At 36.7% G+C, this 23,861-nt stretch overlaps 1 protein-coding gene across 1 annotated transcript; it reads left to right on the top strand.

The window, feature by feature from the left end:
* The first annotated feature begins 13,574 nt into the window (after positions 1-13,574).
* Positions 13,575-23,559, top strand: LOC126718087 (uncharacterized). Its single transcript, XM_050420158.1, has 4 exons — positions 13,575-14,804; positions 14,977-15,027; positions 15,142-15,214; positions 23,045-23,559. Exons 1-4 carry the CDS (start codon positions 13,969-13,971, stop codon positions 23,201-23,203), a joined length of 1,119 nt encoding a protein of 372 aa, XP_050276115.1. The 5' UTR covers positions 13,575-13,968; the 3' UTR covers positions 23,204-23,559.
* Positions 23,560-23,861: the final 302 nt, after the last annotated feature.

Here is a 23,861-nt window from a genome sequence, read left to right as displayed (position 1 = left end):
GGGGCTGAATTTAAAACCCGAGGACTTAACGGCGTACGATTCCCCTCTAGTAAGTTTCGAGGGGAAAACTGTTACTCCAAGAGGCTAGATTAGACTACCTATACAGACCAGTTCGGACATGGTGGAAGTGGATTTCATTGTGGGGGATGCTTATTTACCCTACACAGCTATTGTGACTAGACCTTGGCTTCATACCTTAGGAGCTGTCTCTTCTACTCTGCACCAGAAGGTGAAATATCCGTCGGAGGGCCAGGTTAAAGAGATAGTGAGGAGTTAGTCCATGGCTAAGCAGTGCATGGTGGCTGCCATTTTACATCGACCCAATGCTGAGTCCTCGGCATTTGCTGAAAGGGGCTTATAGCAATCAAAAACTCCGGTATTGCCCGACAATGGATCAACCAAGGAAGCAAAGTGTGAAGATCTAGAAAAGGTTGCTATTGGCGATGATTTGGAGAAGTTCTTTCAGGTCGACTCCTAGCTGCCTCCCTAAGAGAGAGAAGAGCTAATCAAATTCCTGAGAAAGAATGTGGATGTATTCGCGTGGAGTGCTTATGAAGCTCTAGGGGTGGACCTAAATTTCATTTGCCACCATTTGAATGTCAATCCATCTGTTTCCCCCAAAAAACAACCTCCTCGGCGCTCATCTAGAGATCATTCTGATGCTATCAAAGATGAGGTGATGAAGCTTAAGCAAGCGGGGGCTATCAAGGAAGTTTTCTATCCTGAGTGGCTGACCAATGCTGTGGTAGTAAAGAAAAAGAACGGAAAATGACGAGTGTGTGTGGATTTCACAGATTTAAACAAGGCTTGTCAAAATATCCCTTCCCTATGCCTCGGATAGACCAGCTGGTAGATGCTACTGTAAGCCATCCTCGAATGAGCTTTTTAAATGCCTTTTAAGGATTCCATCAAATACCACTAGCTCTAGATGATCAAGAGAAGACAGCTTTTGTTACTCCCACTGGAAACTACCATTACAAGGTGATGCCCTTTGACTTGAAAAATGTGGGATCTACCTATCAAAGGATGATGACTAAGATGTTTGAACCTCAGTTGGGAAAGAATATTGAAGTCTATATAGATGACATGGTGGTGAAGAGCAAGGTAGTGTTCGAGCATGTGGGAGACCTTGGAAATATTTTTGAAATACTGAGAAAACACAAGTTGCGCCTTAACGCCTCCAAGTGTTCTTTTGGTGTGGGATCAGGAAAATTACTGGGCTATATGGTGACTCACTGGCGAATTGAGGTTAATCTCGACTAGGTTAAGGCGATAAACAGTTTGCAACCACCTTGGAATCCCAAAGAAGTTCAGAAGCTAACCGGAATGACAGCTGCTCTAAATCGGTTTATTTCTCGGTCCGCAGATAGATGCAGACCTTTCTTTCTATTGATGAATAAATGGAAGGGATTTGAGTGGACCGAGGAGTGTGCTTTGGCATTTTAGCAACTTAAAGAATACCTATCTCGGCCACCTATCATGTCTAGTCTTAAGGTGGATGAGGTCCTGTTTGCTTATATTGCGGTGGCCCCTCATGTTGTAAGTTTGGTGTTGATATGAGTTGACAGTGGCGTATAACGGCCAGTCTACTATGTGAGAAAATCACTACATGAGGCTGAGATTCGCTATTTACCACTGGAAAAGGCCATCCTGGCAGTGGTGCATGGTACACGAAAGCTTCCCCATTACTTCCAAGCACATATAGTCGTCGTCCTAACTCAACTTCCACTCAGGGTCATACTTCGAAGTGCTGATTACATAGGGAGGATTGCAAAGTGGGGCACAGTTCTAGGGGCTTTTGACATCAAGTACATGCTTCGTACCTTTGTCAAGGGCCAGGTCCTTGAGGACCTCGTGGCCGAGTTCACTGAATTCCCATTAGAAGAAGCAGCGACACAAAATATGAATGAAAAATCGGTTGGCACAATCTCCCTACAAGAACCTTCATTCTGGAAGGTATACGTTGATGGTGCGACTAATCAAAGGGGTTCTGGAGTGGGGCTGGTTCTGATTTCCCCTAAGAAGCTCACCATTTAGAAATCATTAAGATTGAGCTTCTCGGCCACGAATAATGAGGCTGAATATGAAGTTTTGCTGGAAGGAATGTCCATGGTCCAAAGAATGGGAAGAAAGATAGTAAAGATGTTCTCAGACTCAAGACTAGTTGTCGACCAGGTAAAGGGTGAACTAGAAGCAAGAGATGAGAGAATGCAAGGGTATTTAAGTCAAGTTAGGCATTTGCAATCAGGATTTGAATCCTTTAGCCTATTGCATGTCCCTAGAAGTGGAAACACATACGCTGATTCCTTAGCCACGCTTGCAACCTCTTCGGCATAGAGCTTACCTTTGGTTATCATTGTAGAGGACTTGTGCAAACCCACAGAGGTAAAGGAAAAGGTGATCCATGTTCACCAAGTCAGAGTAGAGCCTAGCTGGATGGACCCCATAGTACTATTCCTTAGAGAGGATATCTTGCTGGAAGACAAATCAAAAGTTGATAAGGTAAGGAGAAAGGCGCCTCGTTTCTGGCTATCCGAGGACCAAAGATTGTACAAGCGCTCTTTTTCCGGGCCATATCTACTCCGCATTCACCCTGAGGCGTCAGAGCTACTCTTGGAGGAGTTACATGAAGGGATTTGTGGAAGTCACACAGGAGGCAAATCTTTGTCTCACAGAACCATCATTTAGGGCTATTGGTGGCTAAATATGCAGAAAAAAGCGCAAGAATATGTAAAGAAGTGTGATCAATGCCAAAGATTTGCACCAAATATACATAAACCAGGAGGAGTCCTTAACCTTCTATCTAGTTCTTGGCTATTTGCTCAATGGGGTTTAGATATAGTGGGCCTTTTCCCCAAAGCAGCAGGGAACAAGAGGTATTTGCCAGTTGGCACTGATTATTTTACTAAGTGGGTTGAAGCTGAACCCTTGGCGAATATCAGAGATGTGGATGCCAAGAAGTTTGTCTGGAAAACATTGTCACCCGGTTCAGGGTCCTTTACACCCTTATCTTGGACAATGGCCTTCAGTTTGATAGCAAGTCTCTCAGGAGATACTGCTGTGAATTGGGAATTACGAATAGATATTCTACCCCAGCTTATCCCTAGGGGAATGGACAAGCTGAGGCGGTTAACAAGGTCATAGTGAATGGACTTAAGAAGAAGTTAGACAATGCTAAGGGAAAGTGGGTGGAAGAAGTGCCACATGTCCTGTGGATATATCGAACCACATCTTGCAGGTCAACCGGGGAGACTCCCTTTTCAATGACTTATGGGGCCGAGGCTGTTATTCCTTTAGAAACTGGCCTCCCAACACTAAGGACTACCTCGTTCAATCCAAGCAATAGTAATGAGTTACTAGAAAAGAACTTGGACTTCATTAAAGAAAGAAGAGAAAGTGCAATGGTTCAGTTGGCATACTACCAACGCAAGCTCAAGTAGGGTTATGATGCCAATGTAAAGTTGAGGCCATTAGTGCTTGGTGACTTGGTATTGAGAAAAGTTTTAGGCATTGCAAAGAACCCAGCGTGGGGGAAGTTGGGGCCCAATTGGGAAGGACCATATCACATCACCTCGGTGGTAGGTATAAGAGCATATTTTCTTGAAGACCTAGATGAGCATGTAATCCTTTGGAATGTAAACAACCTGAAAATGTATTATTATTAATAAAATTTTTCCTTTGTCAATATGTTCAATTGTTGCGTAAAGGCATCATACTTCCCATTGTTCAATCTTTATAAGAGTTTAAATAGATCCTAAGTTAAGTCAGGTCTCTCGGACCACATGCTTGGGTGAAATTAACACTCAATGACATTTATATAAGTGTTTAAACAGATCCTAAGTTATGTCAGGTCTCTCGGACCACATGCTTGGGTGAAATTAACACTCAATGGCATCTATATAAGTGTTTAAACAGATCCTAAACTATGTCAGGTCTCTCGGACCACATGCTTGGGTGAAATTAACACTCAATGACATCTATATAAGTGTTTAAACAAATCCTAAGTTACGTCAGGTTTCTCAGACCACATGCTTGGGTGAAATTAACACTCAATGGCATCTATATAAGTGTTTAAACAGATCCTAAGTTATGTCAGGTCTTTCGGACCACATACTTGGGTGAAATTAACACTCAATGACATCTATATAAGTGTTTAAACAGATCCTAAATTATGTCAGGTCTCTCGGACCACATGCTTGGGTGAAATTAACACTTAAAGGTACCTATAAAAGTGTTTAAACAGAACCTAAGTTGTGTCAGGTTCCTCGGACCACACCCTTTGGGGAAATCAACACTCTGTAACACCCCTTTATTTTTCACCAAAGGTCAAAACAGATCCAAGGTTATGTTTACATCCTTGAGTTGAAAACTTTAAGCAAATTGAAACTTCTATTTATTTATATAAGTGATGAGCAAGATGCAGATGGTCAGCCTCTTTTATTTTCCCTCACATGATATAAGTTTATCAATTTCAACCTTCATTACAGAAGGTTCAATTCACAATACGAACGCCTAATATACAACTTGGTTTCTGGTACTTGATCAAATTACTTAGATTACTGATAATATAATATTATTGGCTTTTATTGAAGGAACAGTAACAACAGTTCAATGCTATGTATAAAAATGATAAGCTTCAAAGTGCATAAAGCAAAAGAACAAGAGATGAAGAGAAAAACATTCTCATTAAGTGAAAAAGAAAGTACATTATACACATTGACATAGTGTCATTCTAAAAAAAAAAAAAAAAAAAAAAAAAAACTACTACAAAATGAATTAGAAAGAGAATCCTAAGTGCTAGACTTTGGCTAGAGGAGCAGGAGGATCTTCATTCTGGCTTGGCTGGGAAGTAGGAGCGTCCTTGGCCTTAGGATCAACTTCTTGGGTCTTGGCCTCTGCTTCCTTTGCCTTGGCTGCAGCTTCCCTGTCCTCGGTGGCATCCTTGGTCTCTGCAGAGTGCTTTTTCCCCTTGCCCTTACCTTTGTCTTACTCCCCTTTAGCCCTTTAGCCTTGATCACTAGCTTGGCTGAATCCTTTCAAAGCTTCAAGAAGAGGGAGGGAACCTGGAATAGCTAGAGGCCGCTCGGAAGATTTTGGAGTAGGGGTAGGAGGAGAGGAGATGGCACCGGGGAGCAGGGGCAAGAGGAGAGGAGATGGCACCGAGGACTTCGTGGATATCCAGATGGTAGTATATACTCCCGGGTTGCCTTCAAACAGAGTCTGTAGGGACTCCTGCAACGCTAAGGGCCTTATCCCATGTCACGTTGCAATAATCCCTGCACACCTCTGAAAGCTCCTCAGAAAGCCTTATCTGCGTCTCTTCCACGCCAAGTAGATATGAAGCCTGCTTCTCAGCCTTGGCTGCTTCCTTGGCCAGTTGAGTTGCATCCTTGGCCTTCTGCAACTCAACCTTAAGATCTAGGACCAATTGCCTTTGTGTGGCCAGATCTATCTCAGTCAAGTGCAGCTTTTGGCGTTGATCCTCAGCCTGCCTTTCAACGGTTTTCAAACCGGCCTTTGCACTTAAACGAGCTTGGTCCGCCGCCTTAAGCTTCTCGGACATTTCAATCTGCTCCTGTTTAAGGGATCCCAATGATTTCTCAACATCAGTGCGAGAGAGGGCCTGGTTCCACTCCTTGGCCACGTAAACTTGTTGAGTAATCTGCCCAAAGACCGCAGAAAAACAATATGAGTTAAAAAGTAAAGAAAGAATGAAAGTACGGTTTAGCATCTAAACTCATGAGTATGTAGATTGCTTACCATGGCAAGGTCCTTCTTTAGGGATAGAAAGAGGTCATTCTGCTTGAAGCGCCTGTAAGCTTCCATATCCTTCGGAAGGAGTAAAGGCTGCTTCAAGGCTTCAGCTGTATTCCCCGCTTGCCCCCTTTGGAATTCTTGGATTGAGGCGTTCCAAGGGATGGGAGTCCTATCCACTTCCAGTCGAGGACTCCATATGCGTTGTGTCATTCACACATAAGCCTTATTTAGTTCTTCCTGGGTGTCCACAGATTGGGACCTCTTATCCCGAGCATCTTGGACCACTTTTGTTGTTTTGTCCCCTTCTGAGGACCCACTTCGCCTTCCTCAAGAGCCTCAATTGGCCTTTTCTTCTTCAAGTTAGCAATTGGCTTTAGTCCAAGGTCGGTGGGGATTTGAGGAGGAGGGGGAAGATTGGAGGGAACTTGGGACTTAGTGGCTTCTTTTGAAGTTGACACTTTGCCCCTGGAAGCCATGAGCTCTCTTAAACTCTTGTTGCCCTTGTTCAACGCCATATTGTCTTCCTCTTCTTCGGAAGAACTATCTGGGCGGGCAATTACTAAAACAGGGGTGCGAACACCAGAGTGCCTGTTTGGTTCACCCTTGGCGTTCGAGATGGTGACTAATGGAACCCCTGGATCTTCTTCTTCTCCAAAGTGGAACTTGTCTATCTCCTCCTCTAGTGATAGACGCGATGAGGCAATCTCCTTCTTGGGTACTACTTCTACTTCAAGTAGAATTTGTGGAAGTGGCAATGCGATTGGTGGAAGATCGTCCCGGGCTAAGAAGTTTGGCCGTGAAACGTCGATCCGAGCCAATTTGGGGTCACCCGATCTTATAGCGTTGCCGACATCTTGATATATCTCCAAGATTGTCTGAAAGTCCAAAATTAAGTGGATGGCTTGTAGTTGCCTGTCTTCACTTACAAAAATCTTAAATCTCAACAGATAATTGAGAGCGGCAACATTGGTGAAGCTGAGCCTGGGTGCCACGTGCCTCTTATCTGCAAAAGTAGCCAAGAAACAAAATATGGTTAGAAAGCTAAAATTCATCATCAAAAGAAAGCAGGATGAAAGAAAAATAACGACATGGTCGGGGTCAAAAAGTCTAGATCTCTTACTATAGAACCTAACTCTAAGGTATCCCACCTAACTCTCCCTCTCAGACTAAGCAGGGAAGGCCATCATGCCACGCTCCTGAAGCTATCAGATAGTTGTCTTTCATACCCTTGTTAGATTTAGGTAGACATGATACTAATCTGATAATGTTCGATCGGGATTTTAGATAATATCCCACGTTTTTGAAGGAGTGACACTCGTACATGTGGACCACATCGTGCCAGGTGAGCCCCAAGTTTAGATGCTCGTTGAGAGCATCAACACTACCTAGGACCCTAAGGAGGTTGGGCGCACATTGATGGGGACATATCCTATGGTTGATGAGGTAATCCTGTGTTATCCTACCCATGGGGAGAGTCATCCCCCTTTCTATGAAAGCTATCATAGGGATGACGACTTCCCCCCTTTCTTTATGAGACAATATTTGTTCCGGGGAACAGTATTGCAGAGCGACCTCCTGCAGAATGTGGTATCTTTTTTTAAAGGCCTCTATTTTGGCAGGGGAGTTTGCTAAATGCTTGAATCTACCCATTCGGACAAATTAAAGGGCTAACTATGAACTGGTAGGTCGAAGAGACAGGTCGAGGAGAGAATGAAAAATTCAAAGAGATAGAAACTTACAAGAACTAAGATGTGCTTAAATCTTTGAAAACTTTTAGAAATTTTCAAGGATTTCTCGAAGAAAAGGTATGGGAAATCTAACTTAGAGAGCTCTGTGAGTTTGAGTGCTTTGAATCTCTGGAGAATTTGAAGACTTATGAAATAAGGAGAAAGTGATTTCCCTCGATGCTTTATATAGAGGGAGGGAATGAGTGGGAATACTCTTGCTCAGAATTCTAGGAAAGATATCAACCATTGGATTGGCGCCTCATCGTCAGATGTAGGGAACATAGCGCTGCCTGGAGCAATTAATGACGTCTCGTGGACTAGGAAGCGTCAGTAGCAATTATAAGGCACGTAAAACCATACTCCCACACGTGTGAATCAAGGAATCAGTTGGTTTCATCTCTTAGAAATCAAAACCCCACTTTTTCTCCTCGGATGAGAGGGAAAAATTGGAATTTTGAGAGGCTATTGTAGGGATAAAGGCCCAGAATAATATGTTGGGCCTTAGGCTTTTGTCCAAGGACGCTGAATGGTCCGACAAGGGGCAAATAGTTATTTAGGGTCCCAATTTAAAGTCTCATGAGTAAGGAACGAATGGAAGGTGGTCTGAGTAGGAATTACTCCTCGGATGTGGCGTATGCAGCTCAAATATATATTCCAGCAATTAGAATGACCCTCCAAGAAGCTACAATGATAGGAACATGCCTCGTGAACATACAAGAAGGAAGGAAACCCAAAAATATCTAGGGGAAAGTTGCTGCCATCGCATTAAATGCATTGCAGTTATTTTTCTGGCTGCATTTATGTGGAAAAGACCTTTGAACAGTGTTACCTTAGCTACCACAACTCACAGAAAGCCAGAGAGGGTGTCTGATGGGACAGGTACTCAAGTGGAGGCTCAGATGATTAACAAGTATAGAATCAAGATGTTCCACAGGGAGCTATATAATGTGAGAGACCCTCTATGAGAAAAGGATGGGAAAAATAGAGAAATAAGACTGTAGCAATTTAAATTGTCTTTGTATCCAATTGTGATCAATATATACAAGTGTGATTTCCTCGGATTGAAAGTCCATTGATATCAGAATCTCTTATTTGTGTTTGATTGCCATTCAATTCAGTACTAGCCGTTGTTCAACTCATTAGGGCCTAGTTCTTTGACCCACTCTCTACAAATTTATTGTGCTGGGCTTATTGGGCCAAAATCCCATACATTTTGGGCTTGGGCTGCAAATCGTGTCCCTACAGTTTCAATTTAGCAAATTGAGCCGGCTGGGCGGGTTAATAAATGCAATTAGCTAAATGAAATAATTTCAATTAGATTGGATAATAGTTTCCTCCCTCAAATAAAAATAAGGAAAGAAAAAAAATATATTGTTATTAAAAATAATCACAAACACTACATTATTTTTATTAGAATGGCTGAAATTTATCACACTAAAACAATTTTTTATTAAAAATAATCACAAATACGACATTATTTTTATTAGAATGATTGAAATTTTATCACACTAAAAATACAAACATTTCAGAATCTTAAATTAGACATGTACATAGAGTAAGAATAATAATAAAATCTTAGAGAGCACGGTTAGAGTTTATTAGGGAAGAGAAATGTGAAAATGAAAAAATAAAAAGAGAGAATAGAAAGACATGAGAGAAATAAAGTGGGTGTAATATATATATATATATATATATATATATATATATATATGTCTGTGTGTGTGTGTGTGTGTGTGTGTGTGTGTGTGTGTGTGTGTGTGTGTGGATCGGGTCGGGTCGGGTCGGGTCGGGTCGTATCTTAACCCATTATTCAACTTGACCCGACCCGTTAAATTATCTATCTAACCCACTCAACCTGACCCATCTCACTTAATAGACCACATGAATTGAGTTAAATCGGTTTCAATTGGGCGGGTTAGGCGGTTTTTTTGCATGGCCCTAATAGAGGCTTGATGAATGGGTTGGATAGAGCCTGGGTTTGACTCACCTGCAACGGGTCAAAGTTGGATCCATATTAAAACTTATACTAAAACAAGTTGCTATTATTATTATTCATATCTTTTTCTTATATATAGTCAAGATATAATTTGGCAAGTTGCTATTACTATTATTCATATCTTTTTCTTATATATAGTCAAGATATAATTTTGCCAAATGTTTTATCATTCGGCAGCAAGACTAATTTTGCTCCTAGTCAGGCTTTTGATTGACTATGATTAGGTGATCTTAGAACTCCGCCATTTACCGTTGAAATTTTTTAAAGTGAGAGACTTTTAAATGAGTCCTAGCTAGTACTCATCGAGTAAAATTATGTGCATACAAACTTTACATAAACAAATGGACCAATTCCATAAAGAAGTGCTGAAATGTAAGGCTTGTTGACTATCTGTATACTACACCGGGCTCTGAAGTCTGAAGTTAGTATCCACATGCATTCAAAGCCCAAGGAAAGCCGTGTTCACAAACCTGACATACGCCATGCACAAAAACTCTCTCTCTCTCAAAAGAAAATTACTAAAAACCTTGAATTATCTCTCACGCTCTCACATGCATGGACTGACATAGGCACTCATTACATCACATGCACATGCAAACAGACTCAGACTCTCTCTCTCTCTCTCTCTCTCTCTCTCTCTCTCTCTCTCTCTCTCTCTCTCTCTCTGTGTAAATTCAAAACATATAGAGAGCCTTAGTTAGTGTATTGTGATTTGTGTCACACTCTTTGTTTCATATATGTGGAGGAGTGATGATGATGGCATTGATGATGATATGATGACGAGATTAAAGGCAATTCATTTTTGTGTTTTTTTTAATCTTTCAAATGTGTCCACCCATCTATTTAGTGGGGGAAGAGAAGCGCAAACACTCCACTTTCTCTAATGGGAACATGCACAATGAAAAGCTATTATAATTAGGTCCCCCCTTAGTACGGTACTAAATCAAATTCCATGGACTCTAATACATGAAATCATCTCTCTCTCTCCATCTCACAAAAGTCCATGAGAGAATCCCATGCATGATTATTACGTAGACACCAATACATGCTTTTTTTCTATTTTCCTTTTTCCCTTGCTTGGGGGATAGATAGATGTTTTAGATATTGGTTGGTTGGATTGTTATAGTTGGGCTTTTCATTTCACTGAGTCAGTATATCCTTTGGGGCCCCAATTCAACTCTTTTTCTTTCAATTCCACAGAGTGGTCCTTTCTTTCTATCTTTTGTACTGTTCCTTCTAATTCTCCATTAGATTAGGGTTCCATATATGTATTTTCATGACCACAAAGCCACAAGGGGGCTGTTTGGTCATTCTGCAGATCGATAGACACTGACCTGCTATAAGGCCTACTATATAAATTATGGACTTAAATTATACTTACGGTAACAATTTGGGCATCAAAATTTTTAGGAAGCCCGATTAGCTGAACCATGACAAGTCTATGGGGGACTTACATGGCAAGCAAACTGTATATTAATTGGCAACAAATATTTAATGTACGCACAAGAGTGATTTGAGATTTCCTACTTAATGATGTGGAGCTCACCATTACCAATTAAGTTCAACTTCACTTTAGGACTACAGATTCAACTATTTGATATTCAGTACACCAAAAAAGAAAGAAAAAAAGATGCAACTATTTGACAATCGTGTCAGTTCATCATGCATTGTTTTAATTTATTTTTAAAGCAATAAAGTGTGTGAAGTGTTTGTGGTACAGATTTTTTGGGGAAGTTGGGGGACCCTCCTTAACTTATGTACAAGGAGTGAAAGAGAGATAGAGAGGGATATGGGCCCTGTACCCACTCCACTCCCTAGAATCTTGAAGATGAAATTTTGGTAGAAAGACATCACCATCAAGCCTCCTTGCTTTCATGCTTTGATTCCAAGCTTCAGTCATTCCATGCCCATGCACTGTCACCAAGAGGCCACGCCTTTCAGCATAGGCCGCTTCTTTATATAGAAGAGCATGACTCATTTCTCATTTTTCTCTTTGGGAAAAAATACTTTTCCTATATACAAAGATGGAAATAAATTATTGCATTGACATTAAATTATTCTCAAGCTTGACGAGGACTGAATCGCATATACATTATTTGCAACGAATTTTAAAGGGTTTTTTTTTTGGGTATGAAATAGAATAAATGAGATGTTGAATTAATGGGTATGTTAGAGTTGGCTCATATTTGTTCCTGGACCACTGACCAAAAAGCTATATGGGCATAGCGAATCATAGCGGAGGACAGAGCAAACGGAGTAGGGTTATGTTATATATTAACACTATTGTAACCCTAATTTATCATATAGCTAGTGGATTAATAGCTACCTACTCTTGTGAATATAGACAAACAACTGAACCACAAAAAATTTTTGTGTTGATTTTTTTCTTCTCTCTTCTTTTAATCTTGCGTAAACTGATTTTTCATAATAAAGTACAAGTTTGTCTTACACTTTTAGTATGAATAATTCTAGACTTAATTTCACTTTTAGTATGAATAATTCTAGAGACACGTTTAATTTTATACCCAATTTTACACATGTTGATGTGTGTGATTGTGAGTGGTAAACATTTTTTTACTAACTCCTTTCGATGACTCAACACTCACATAGGCCAGCAAATTGTAAACTTGGGTGTGAAAATTGGTCTATGTAGTATTGTTGCTTTTAGTATGTATAGCTCCATCTATCAAAATCTGAGGTGCTCAAATTAAAATTGCGCCTCGATAGCATGTCATGTGTTTAGCTGTTCCAAAGTTTCAGTTAAGAGAATTGGTTGATTGACCCATCTTTGAAAAGTCCCTTTGTTTCTTTCGAGTGTTTTTGAGAGAGAGAAAGAGAGAGAGACCATGTTTGATGGGCTGGAAAGAAAATGGGCAGCTTTTCAGGAAGAGAGAGGGAAGCAAGAACAGCCACCATTGTTCAATTAAAAAAAGATCAGTTTTCAACAAAAACTTTAGCACCATAAAAGAGGTTTATAAACTGAAAAGAACACAAGAAGGGAGAGAAAGGGAGAGAAGGAAAGAAAGTGGATAAATTGACAATTCCAGAGGCCGTACAGTATTTGGAAGGAGGGTGGGAGGCACATGGCTTTCGCAAACAAAGCCCACGTCGTGTTGTGTTTCGATTCTCGGGTTGTGGGGAAACACCATCATGCATGCCAAAGTCCCCATTTATTTGTTTATAATTACATCTTAATTAACTTACTCCAATGTGCTCTGTTCCATTAATATCTTATTATTGACAGGTAATGTCATTATGCCGAGCCACTTATTTGGGCAATCCCTTTTTCTTAATTTCTGGCATTAGTTTTAAGTTATAGGTTGAATCAAACTGAAACTGTCCGCTGTTTGATTAGAATATAGCAAGTGTGACAGAAATATACTACTTTTCAATTCCAAAAGCATAAACGTTGCTAACTATGATAAACTATAATTTTAGTATTTCATATTCTGTGTTAGAGTTGCTAAAAACTTTGTAGTTCAGCTGACGCTTTAAGATACTTTTAATAAAGACATTTAAGATTCAAATTTCCATATTCTATATTTAATTATCGAATTATCAAAAAGAAAAACTAAATCTCAAACTAAATTTTAGTCTTGAAAATAAACTACCAATTTAGTCTTGAAAATTTTGAAAATGATTTAAAAAGTACTCTTCTCATTAATGCTTTCCTTCTAGAATCAAGTGATTCAATCTATAATTGATCTTTAATCCTTATACTCAATACAAGATCATCAAAGAGTTTGAAATTATGATGCAAATGTTGATACTTAAATAAGTAACTATTTGAAAATGAATCTAATTCGAAAAGGGTAAGAACCCTGAAAATCATAGTTACTATGATGAAATGGCCGACTTAATTGTCCTTTGTTGTCTAATTTGTACATTTCTAAGCTTTTTGTAAGACCCTGTTAGGGCTAAAAAGGACCTTTTTGTGATATTTCAAAAAGAAAGAGCCTTTCTAGTCATTTTGTCCTTGAAACTTGCCCAAAAGTTGTTAGCTGGAGGACCCCCGATATTTTTTTTTCTCATTAGAAAACAGGTGGAACATATATTTCGTCTTAAAAATAAAGTCAAAAACAATTACTGTTCGACCTCCTTAAGAATAATAATATTCAATCTAACTGACTGACCACCATCTCTCTTTCTCTCTCTCTCTCTCTCTCTCTGCTGCAACTATTTCATCTCCCACCACAAGCTTCCAAACAAAGAGAATTAATGGAAAGTGAGATTTGCAAGGTTTATTCTCCTCGTAGTTTTCTGATATGTCTACGATGAAACATCCAACAAAAACCCTTATCTGGTTAATGGGTATCTCTCTCTTTTTCAATTCCACAATTCCAAAACATTCTCATGGCTCCAACACCACATGTTACTACGACTTCCAAATATAAAACCCATACTCCTCAATCTTCAACCGATGGCTTGCCCTGACTCCAACAACAATCAAGGAAACTGCCGGTTTGGGTTCCTAGCTTCTTGTCGGATATGACCATGGTTCCTGCTCAAAACCTCTCTAAAGAACAATATCATCAATATCTTTACGGAGGTTATGCTGGTTGTGGTGGCGGCGGTGGTGTTTATAGAGAAAATTTTGGTCTTATGAACCGTGTAGAAGGTTATGAATATTGTAGTACTGAATCTTGCTTAGGATCTGATCTAGTGGTTGGTCAGATGGCTGATCAAGATGAATCAAGAACTAACAGTTTTAACGAAGCTGGGTCGAGCTCTAAGGATAATATTCACGAAGAGAGAGATGAAGGTTGGCTACAATTGAGTATAGGCGGTCACACTCAAACTCAAAGTACGGCCATCCATAACAACAACAACAACAACAACAACAAGCATGATGATCATGATCACCAGGTAGACCCAACAGCGAGACGAGATTCCGGATTGATCGAGCTTGATCTATTACCTGGTGGCGGTACTTCACAACAAGCAAGGCCAATAGGCGCCCCTATGTTTCATGTGCCTCCAGAATTTAGAGCTCCTCGTGCGGTTCCGAATTACCCAAGTGCTGCCACTAGTTTTAGTACATCTTCGTTGTTTTTTCAGCATCCGGGAAGTAGTTCAAACTTTCCTCATCATGAGATTAACTGGGCGTTTAGGCCAATCTCGCATAATATGGGGACTGTTTCTTCCTCTACATCATCATCACCATCATATTCTCCTTTGATGCCATTCGGAAACTACTTTCCACGGCCCTTTCAGTACCCGTCTGGAGTCGATGTTGCCGGGCCAAGCTTAGACTTCAGAGTTATTGATCCTCCTCGGAGGCCGCTTTCGGGCATTTGGTTTATGCTACAAGCATCCCAAAATCAGTAAGTTCATTTGTTCATTGAAAGAGAAGGATTACAATTTGGAATATGTAAAGCTTTTTTCCTTCAAAAAAAATGGAAAGCTTTTTCCTTTGTTTCTTTATCCTATATTTGGAGTATATAACTATGCACATATTGGTTTGTAATAGATGTTTCACTTGGTTTCTCAATGCAGAGTAAAAGAGCCATTTTTGCCTCAGATACCAAAGAGTTACCTGAGAATCAAGTAACAAATTCCATCCTCTTTCTTTTATCTTCACAAAGTTTTGTTTCATTTGAGTTCCCAAAACCTCTCTCTCTTTCTCTCTAGTTACTTATTTTGATTTTTTCAAATCTTCAGGGATGGAAGGATGCAAGTTCGATTTTTGATGAAGTATTTGGTCAATAAGCTGAGAATGGATAGCGAATCAGAGGTATTTAAAATCATTACTGCAACTTCTTTTCATTGAAAATGCATATGTGGATGTTTGCTTGGTTCCTTGTAGTCCTTATTTATTCTCTACTTCGCATATTTCAGTCAGATTAATGACAAAAATGGGTGCATAAAAAACAAAAATAAAATAAAATAAAAGTGGAAAATAGAAAACCAAGCTATATATGATTTCATCAAGTTAATTAGAGACATGACGGAAACAGCAGAACTAAAATGGGTTCCTCTAGTGATATTTTTTATTTCTTCTGTTAAAATCATATTTAGGTGGGAAGTATATTTCTAGCTAGGTAGCATCCTCTCTTTTTGTATTATTAGTCTTTCAACTCAAACTCTATTGCTAGTAAAAAAGATGGCTTGAACTTAGAACAACTAAAATCAGGAAAAAATCTGCCTTTCCAAATTGGTCGTAAGCTTCGTGTTTTAGTTAGTTGTGGATGTTTTTGGTGATGGATTTAATTAGGTGTAAAGTTTAAGTGGAAAAGTCTGGATATAATTCGGAAAACTACCTACCACCCGATTTCCACAAACCCCAAAATAAATGGAAGAGGGATAGCCAGCCTTTCATGTTTCTATAAATGGGTTTACTGTGAAAGACCATAAACATATATGAAAATAACATTTCAATACCTCCATGGCAAACAGGAGAGCACAACCAAACTTAAAATGCACTAACTAATTTTATATATATCTAAATCTAAAAATTTGATATACGTATAAAAGAGACACAACATAGAAACACCATGGTAGTGGAAATCCTGACTTTATAGGTCATAACATATAACCCTTTCATGAATTCAAGATAAAAATATTATGAACACAGGTTTGGTCATATTAGAGTTCATCTAGCACTAGCATACTCAAACAATATATGCATTAATACGAAGCTCCTAGCAACTGAAACGATTTAATGAGAGTAGGCTATCAAAAATAGCTATAGATGATCATTAAATCCTAGGACTGAAATTTTCCAATACGAGTAAGTTCCCTAAAAGGGTTCTAATTAATTTATTCACTGTCTACTAGGCTTAGCTAGGAGCGCGGCTTGAGTTGGCATATTAGAGTGAAGAGTTGCGTACAGCTTTAAATGGGATGCTAATACCCTAATGGTTCACCGATGAGAGAGAGAGAGAGAGAGAGAGAGGATTAATAATTAAACAATCTTCTCCATTTAGTCGTCCTATGTTCTAAACAGTTCTTAGTGCTGACTTGTGACACATCTTATTTTCATTTGTTTGCTGGATTTAAAATAAATATTTGTACCTTAAAAAAAAGGGTAAAACTTTATAAAGTTATACATAAACTAAATAAACTGAAAATAAGCTCTCAAAAACGAGCCTAACTATCCCACAAAAAATTTGGAGTAAGCCTTAGCACTCCATGTGTTGTAGATTGTGAGCTAAACAAAATTAGTGTGAATAGATCTGTCTCACATAAGCTCGATCGTATTATCTTGATATTAGGCACAATAATAGCTAGAATTTACTTTCCATTCAACTGAAAATACTTTGATTTAATATGGAAACTTGAGATCATCCGGTATATATATATATATATATATATATGTTATTCTGTAGGAATATATAATAGAAAAGACTACCCTCTTATTTCATCTCTCTCTCTCTCTCACAAACACAAACACAGACACAAACACAAAGAAAAAAAAAAAAAAAAAAAAAAAAAAAAAATATATATATATATATATATATATATATATGCGTGTGTGTACTGTCTAGTAGATAAGAACCTTAATAGTATCATTTACAATCTACACCCTTTTAATTAAGGTTCCAACATAAGACGAACCTCAATTTTTTCACTAATTTGAGTTATATAGTAGGCTGCTTTCTTTACCAAAATTACACTTCAAATCTTAAGCTAGGCACTCAACTATTGCCTCCATTCGCTATTAGGAATCTGACTGTTTTGATAAGTATAATATTATACAAGCAAATTATAAAGAAGTATTATACACATGTTTAAGGTTGTACAAAATTTTAGGTTGTCATTTACTGATATGTGAAAGTAACTCATAATAGATTCAATTTGCTATACAGTAATTATTACTCAAAAAATTAGTTCTATGCTATAATAATTAAGTGTGCACGAGATACACTGTATAAAGTGATATAATTAGTCTATCTGATTCACATTGTTGTGTACTGCTACTTTATAAAATGCTTCATGCACACTCCATCATCGAATACCCCATCTCCCCTCAATAATTACTATAAACTTAAGTTCCTTTTGTAGTACTTGAGCATTTCAAACCTATGAAACATAATTCAAGTATAATGTTACTTGAGATTTCTGTATGAAGAATTTCTACTGACCTGGGGACAATTATAAGAGTAAGAGTAGCCCATTTATTTCAACAACCTATAGCATAATATAGATTAATATAGAGTAGCACCCTCATTTTTAGGTTATTAATCATAGAATAGAAATTTAGACTAGTTTAAAACTAAATACCTTATAAGATAAAGGTTGAGGAAGCAAGGAATAGCTTGCTATGTCAAAAGCTGATACAAAAGAGCAAAAATTCTAGCAGCAATCCAAGTAAAAATTAGACCACGGATTCCATATTATTATCCTCAATATAGAGACTGCATAATTCTTTGTAAAACCCTATAATCATTTGGAAGTGTGTCATGATGTATAATGAGGTAGGTAGAAGCATCATATAAATGAATGTTAGTGTGCATTGCATAATGAGAGATTTAATCAAATAGATAGCCCCACTCATTAAGTGAAATCTAGCTCCCAACAAATTTTTTTGATATTATCATTTATTTTGAAGTATTATGAATTGATTTTAGTATCAATCTACTAAGTATTTATTTGAGGTCCACAATTCGTTTGAGAGGAGATTGGTATTGAATATTATATATATATATATATAATTTGGTTTAAATTCAATAAGTATTTTCTTTAAAATCTCCTATGTTTACACCTTCAATCAGAATCTTGCTTCATAATAATAATAATAAAAAGGTAGAATAGACAGTTTCATATACAAACATAGTAAATGTCTATTAGTAAGTACCATAATTATCAAATATTGAGAAAAAAACAATATAACAAATAGAAGATCATTTTTTTCTCTCTCGTACATTGCACTAGTTGTTAACTAAGATATTATATATTCCTAAAAGTTCCAAAATAAATTTATATATATATATATATATATATATATGTATGTATGTGTGGGGGTTTGGGGGGGGGGGGGGGGGGGCGGTTAACATAGACAAAGGAGTTTGAATTCAAGTCAATACAAATTTCTACTTTTATGGTGTATTGGCTTTCAACTGCTTTTACTAGAAATAGGTGTGAAAATATACATTATAGGATCCTAGTAACAAATACCACGAATTTTATATAAGCAAAAATAAGTTATAATTCTTTAGATATTGTATATTAATTTTTTCAATTAAATTCAAATATATAGCTACATTCACCAATTGAACACAAATAATGATATTTTTCCCTCCACAGACAATTAAATTAATTTAAAGTATGCATTCTTTTGAATTTTATTGCGAAACTCAATAGAAAACACCCTAAGTGCTTGTACTTAAGTTGTTCTTATACTATATCTTTGTACAAATAGCACGAATCGTGGGACATGTACAAACTTGCCTTATTGTGTGATTCATTCCTATTTAAAAGAATTTATGGGAAATGATTCTCTCCAATTGAATCCTTTAAAACTCTCCCATTTTTAAATAGGATGTGTGAAATATAGTATTTATTTAATTTTTAATGTCACATGCATGTGTTGTATCTAAATAAAAATTAGAGAGAATTGGATAATTCAATGAGAGGGGATCTTATCTCAAAATTTACAAAAATCATCCTTTTATCTTCAACATGGCTTATATGTGCAAGGAAATATGGGAAAAACTACACTAAGTTCACAAGCTGAAAATCTATATTAATAGCAAGCCAAGACCAATAGAACAAATGCAGTTTGGTTGGTTAAACATTTTTCATTTTTAAGAATTATATATATATATATATTTTCTTTTTTGCTAAGCTATTTGATTCATTAGGCATTACATTATTACTCCTAGTTATGCTCAGCCAAGTGCAATGTATGTATGGTGAAGCATTGCAAAATGGATTCACTATGTACTTACTATGCTTATAAAGTAGGAAAAATAAAACGTTTATTGAACGTCATGACATGCAGGGGCTTTCTTTGAGCATCATTGGATATAGAGACACGCAAAGTTTGGTTATACTTGAAAGCAAGTTCATAAAATGTTTTGTTGTTTATCTTCTTTTTTCCTCCTTTCCACATGAGACAATAAATATCTTTTAAATATTTCTTAGCGTACATTTGAGCCATATTTTGGGAAGAAAACTAGGTTTATTTATAGGATGAGAGCCCATTTACATTGAGCTTATGTGAAGAGTCAAAACATTAGGTTTCTAAAAATGGAACAGTTGTTCGCTGGTCCAGTACAAGCTTGACGCGTTTGGGGAAGTTTTGATTTAATAGGACAAAAACTAATAACTCTGGAAAAATGATTATTAAAAGCTACGAGAACAGCAGCAAACAAAAGCAAATATATTTAGAACCTCATTGAATATATTATATATAATTTACACAAACAAATTCACGTAGTGCTATGGTTTCATTCATTTCATTAATTTATAGAGGCATAATCTGATTTTTAAAATAAGACGGCATATTATTAAAAGAAGATATAAAACCATGTAGTGTTTGGTTGAATTTACTTTCTCTCGTCCAAAACCGTGTTTCTATATCATTTGTATTGTCTGTCACCTACAACATATAGAATATATTAGATTAGAAGGATGTATATATGACATACGTACTCAACATTCTCTTTTATTATATTATATATAATTAGAATTTCCATATAAGCTTGTATTTAGGTCAACTCTTATACCATGATTTGGATGAATATTCTGTTGTTTTCTTGCATTTCATGCCATGAAGCAAGAAGTTTAGATTAAGACAGTATCTTATTTTATAAATTATTTCCTAATAAAACAGCTATATACAACAACCATGAATCAAAAAACTATCTCTCTTTCTGTCTCTCTCTCAGCTGCGACTTAAAAATATTGTATTTCTATTAGTATTATACCTAAATTTTGGACACCTAATCACAAGAGAGTTATGTACGAGGCATACATTATTGTAACTATTTAGAATGTCATGTATGACACACGCAACATTCTCATCGCTATTATATAATGAATATTTCCAATCCTTTACTTAGTTATTAAGGTCAACTTATGCCATAGATGACCAATTTCTTCATGGATTGGATCCACTGCCATGAGAGGTGATATAATCATTTGTTATCTAGGAACCACTCTTTGCCGCCCTGAATGCCAACCCTCACCTATCACACATGGCATGCAACTCAATCCCACAATTATTAGGTTTTATATGCGTGTTTGAAAGATGAGGGCCAACTTACATTTAATACTTAAATCTTAGCGTAAATTTAGGACTTCTCTTTCTCTCTTGGGATGATTTGATTCACTAATTAAATATGATTATCGAATTCATTATGCTTATACTAGGTTCATATGCCTAGACTAAAAATAAAACTTTTTTCTCATTTATCATGCTATATTTCGTGATGATTACCTTGATTAATTAGCCGCAATCTGTTAGAGGTATATATATATATATATAGAGAGAGAGAGAGAGAGAGAGAGAACTTTTTTTTTTTTTTTTTTCTTTTTTACATGGAGATGAATAAGAGTCTAGGCCAATAATCAATGTAGGAAAGCAAAGAAGATATATTGAAGGTGGTCCTTTTTGTGATTTTATAAAGAGTGCATTGACTTTAAGATGTAAAAAACATGTTCAACTTGCTGGATTATCTTTGGGCCTAGTTGACACTCATTAACATAGAAAAAGAAAAGGTTGATGCTAGCACATCAAAATCATATCGTAGGGTCATGAAAATCACACGTGGACCCTGTCACTCTCAAGTCTCAACTCTCATCTTGCATGCCTAATATCACTTCTTTCGTCATGCTTTCGATTCATTCAACTCAGCTTTCCGACAGCTAATTGTAGGCCCTTTCTAATTTGCCTCCCTTTTCCCACGGATGGTGCTTGAAAAGGCCCATCAAAACCTTAAGTGGTGCACTCTCGAAGAATTTAAAAGACCTCATCATCAAACCCATAAGCAAAACCAAGAAAAAAACATATATATATATATATATTGAATTACAAACAAATAATTCATAAGAAATAACAAAAGTCACACATATTTTTTTTTACGTCGGGGAAAAGCAATGCATGAAGGAGAAATCTATAACAGAATCATTGCAAGTTGTTGAAAAAAAGAGATTATACCCATGAAAGTCGGATAAGAGCCATGAAAAATGTGTACTATATTAATATTTTAGGTAAATGGAATGCATGCACAATTAAAAAAATATAGGCATAATATTCCACACTAGCTAACATGAATAGCGACCCTTCCAACAACAAGGTTTTGCCAGGTTTTAAGCCAAAGCTTTTAACAATTATTATTTATATTTGATTACACATAAAATTGACGAATGAAAATCAGTTGGTGGTAGTTCATGGAGGAATATTGACCTTCAAATTAGGGTTTTCTGAAGCAACGTGAAAGAGACGTGCATGACGATTTTAAATATATAGCTAGGTATATATATATATAAAATTTATATATAGTTAGCGCTTAGGAGTTAGGACCTTTAAATATATATATATAATAATCTTACCTATTCCTCGCCGTGCTTTTTGGATCCATTATATTTTTTTAATTCCATTTTATTTTTATATTACTTTATGTTATTGCTTGGATCGATTATGAAATCACTTAGTTATAAATATATAAAATAAAATAAAGTCTAAGAGGGCATGATTTTGGCTTACGATTAAAGTCTAGGTGGGTCCCTTTTAATGATTAAAATCGGGCAGTTCGAGATCGTGGGATATTGGTGGGCAGCCCTTAACGTTAGATTACATTACCTACCCGCTGACCGAAATATTTTGAGAAATCATGGAGTAGAAAAAAAAAAAAAAAAAAAAGTTAGACGGAGGAATTTTATGGTTAAAGTAGACGTAACAAAGATTTATATGGGGCATAGCATGGGGGAGACGTAAGTCAGTGACAAAGCATGAGCTCAGTCTCTAAAAAAAAAAAAAAAAAAAAATTCATTTATTTTTGGGCACCAAAAAACATGTCATATATGATGTAATGTAGGTAAGTTATTTATTAATTTATTTATTTTATGTAAAATAATATTCTTAAGCTTTGTTTTTTTCTCTCTCTTGGTGAATTATTTGTCCTTACTTACAAGTGACTTAAAAAAGAGATCCCTTATGTAAGAGATGTGGATATGGTGGAAGTATACAGATACCAATAACTAGCAAAAGTTAACTTACAATAACAACTTTTAAAAGGGATAATGTATTGTTTCTTATCAACATCAAATGGTAAGAAATCGTTGTAATTTATTAAGGACAAACATAGATGTTGACATCTTTCTATTGCTACATAATGCCTCCCTGGAATCGTTGTGATCAGAACAAAAAACACTAATAGTAATATATATATATATATATATATATATATATAATATAGTTGATGTATATTAATGGATTGCTTATTTGGATAGACTACTGTTTATTATGCAATTGTTGTTGTTGATTTTACTTGTTCTTTATCATTGTCATAATAATGATACTCTTAATTCTCTTTCAATCCTAGCTAACACGTCTTGTGTGTGTGTGTGTGCACGTGTGTATGTGTGTGCACGTGTGACTATGATTGATGGGAAGCAGATAGAGATAACATGTAGAGGGCAACAGCTTCTACCTTTCTTGACGTTGCAGCATGTAAGAGATAACATATGGAGTACGAGGGACGCAGTGACGACTTTGCTTCCAGACTCCTCAACCACAGATCATGTCATGGTGTTGCACTACGGTAGGAGTGCTTGAAAGATTTAAAACAAAAAACCAAAAAAAAAAACCTCCAAAAAATGCACATAATTTAATTGGCTCCCACATGTTTTATCATTGTTAAAGTTATGATAACGCTTTCCATTTTCTTTATTCTTTTCCTTTGTTATTTATTTTTCTTTTATTATCAGCCTTTTTTTTTTTTTGTCTTGTCACTTCTCTAATTGATGGAGAAAAATAGTCTGGAATACCCTGAAACGATGTTTATGGTTTTGGGGTCAATAACATAACCCGAAAAGGCTATGCGGGCTTCATGTTTAATTATTACTATTGTCTCTATTAACATGTACGAGCTGTAGTCTGATTAATTGACTATCCAGTTTCTTGCTCTTATTTATTTTGCATTCTTTTGATTGGGGGTGCTTACGGGTTAATCGAACTTGGATTTAGAGTCAATTCCCCCACTCGACTCTATCCTATTAGGTAGCAAAAAACAACACCCGATTTCAACCATAACCTTCGTTTTTCCTACTAACCTTGATCTTTGAATTGGTTGTCTAGTGCTATTGGTTATACACGTGTGAGTAAAGTTTCATATTAAATAATAATGAAAAAAGTAAGTAATTAATATAACATAGTTGAATCCAAACTCATGGACTTAAATTTTTGGGTCAATTGATGTCCGTATATGTTGTAT

This window comes from Quercus robur, chromosome 3, assembly GCF_932294415.1.
Source record: "Quercus robur chromosome 3, dhQueRobu3.1, whole genome shotgun sequence".
NCBI classification, from domain to species: Eukaryota; Viridiplantae; Streptophyta; class Magnoliopsida; order Fagales; family Fagaceae; genus Quercus; species Quercus robur.
The sequence above is the reverse complement of the archived record's forward strand: the minus strand, read 5'-3'. Positions and strand labels throughout refer to the sequence as shown.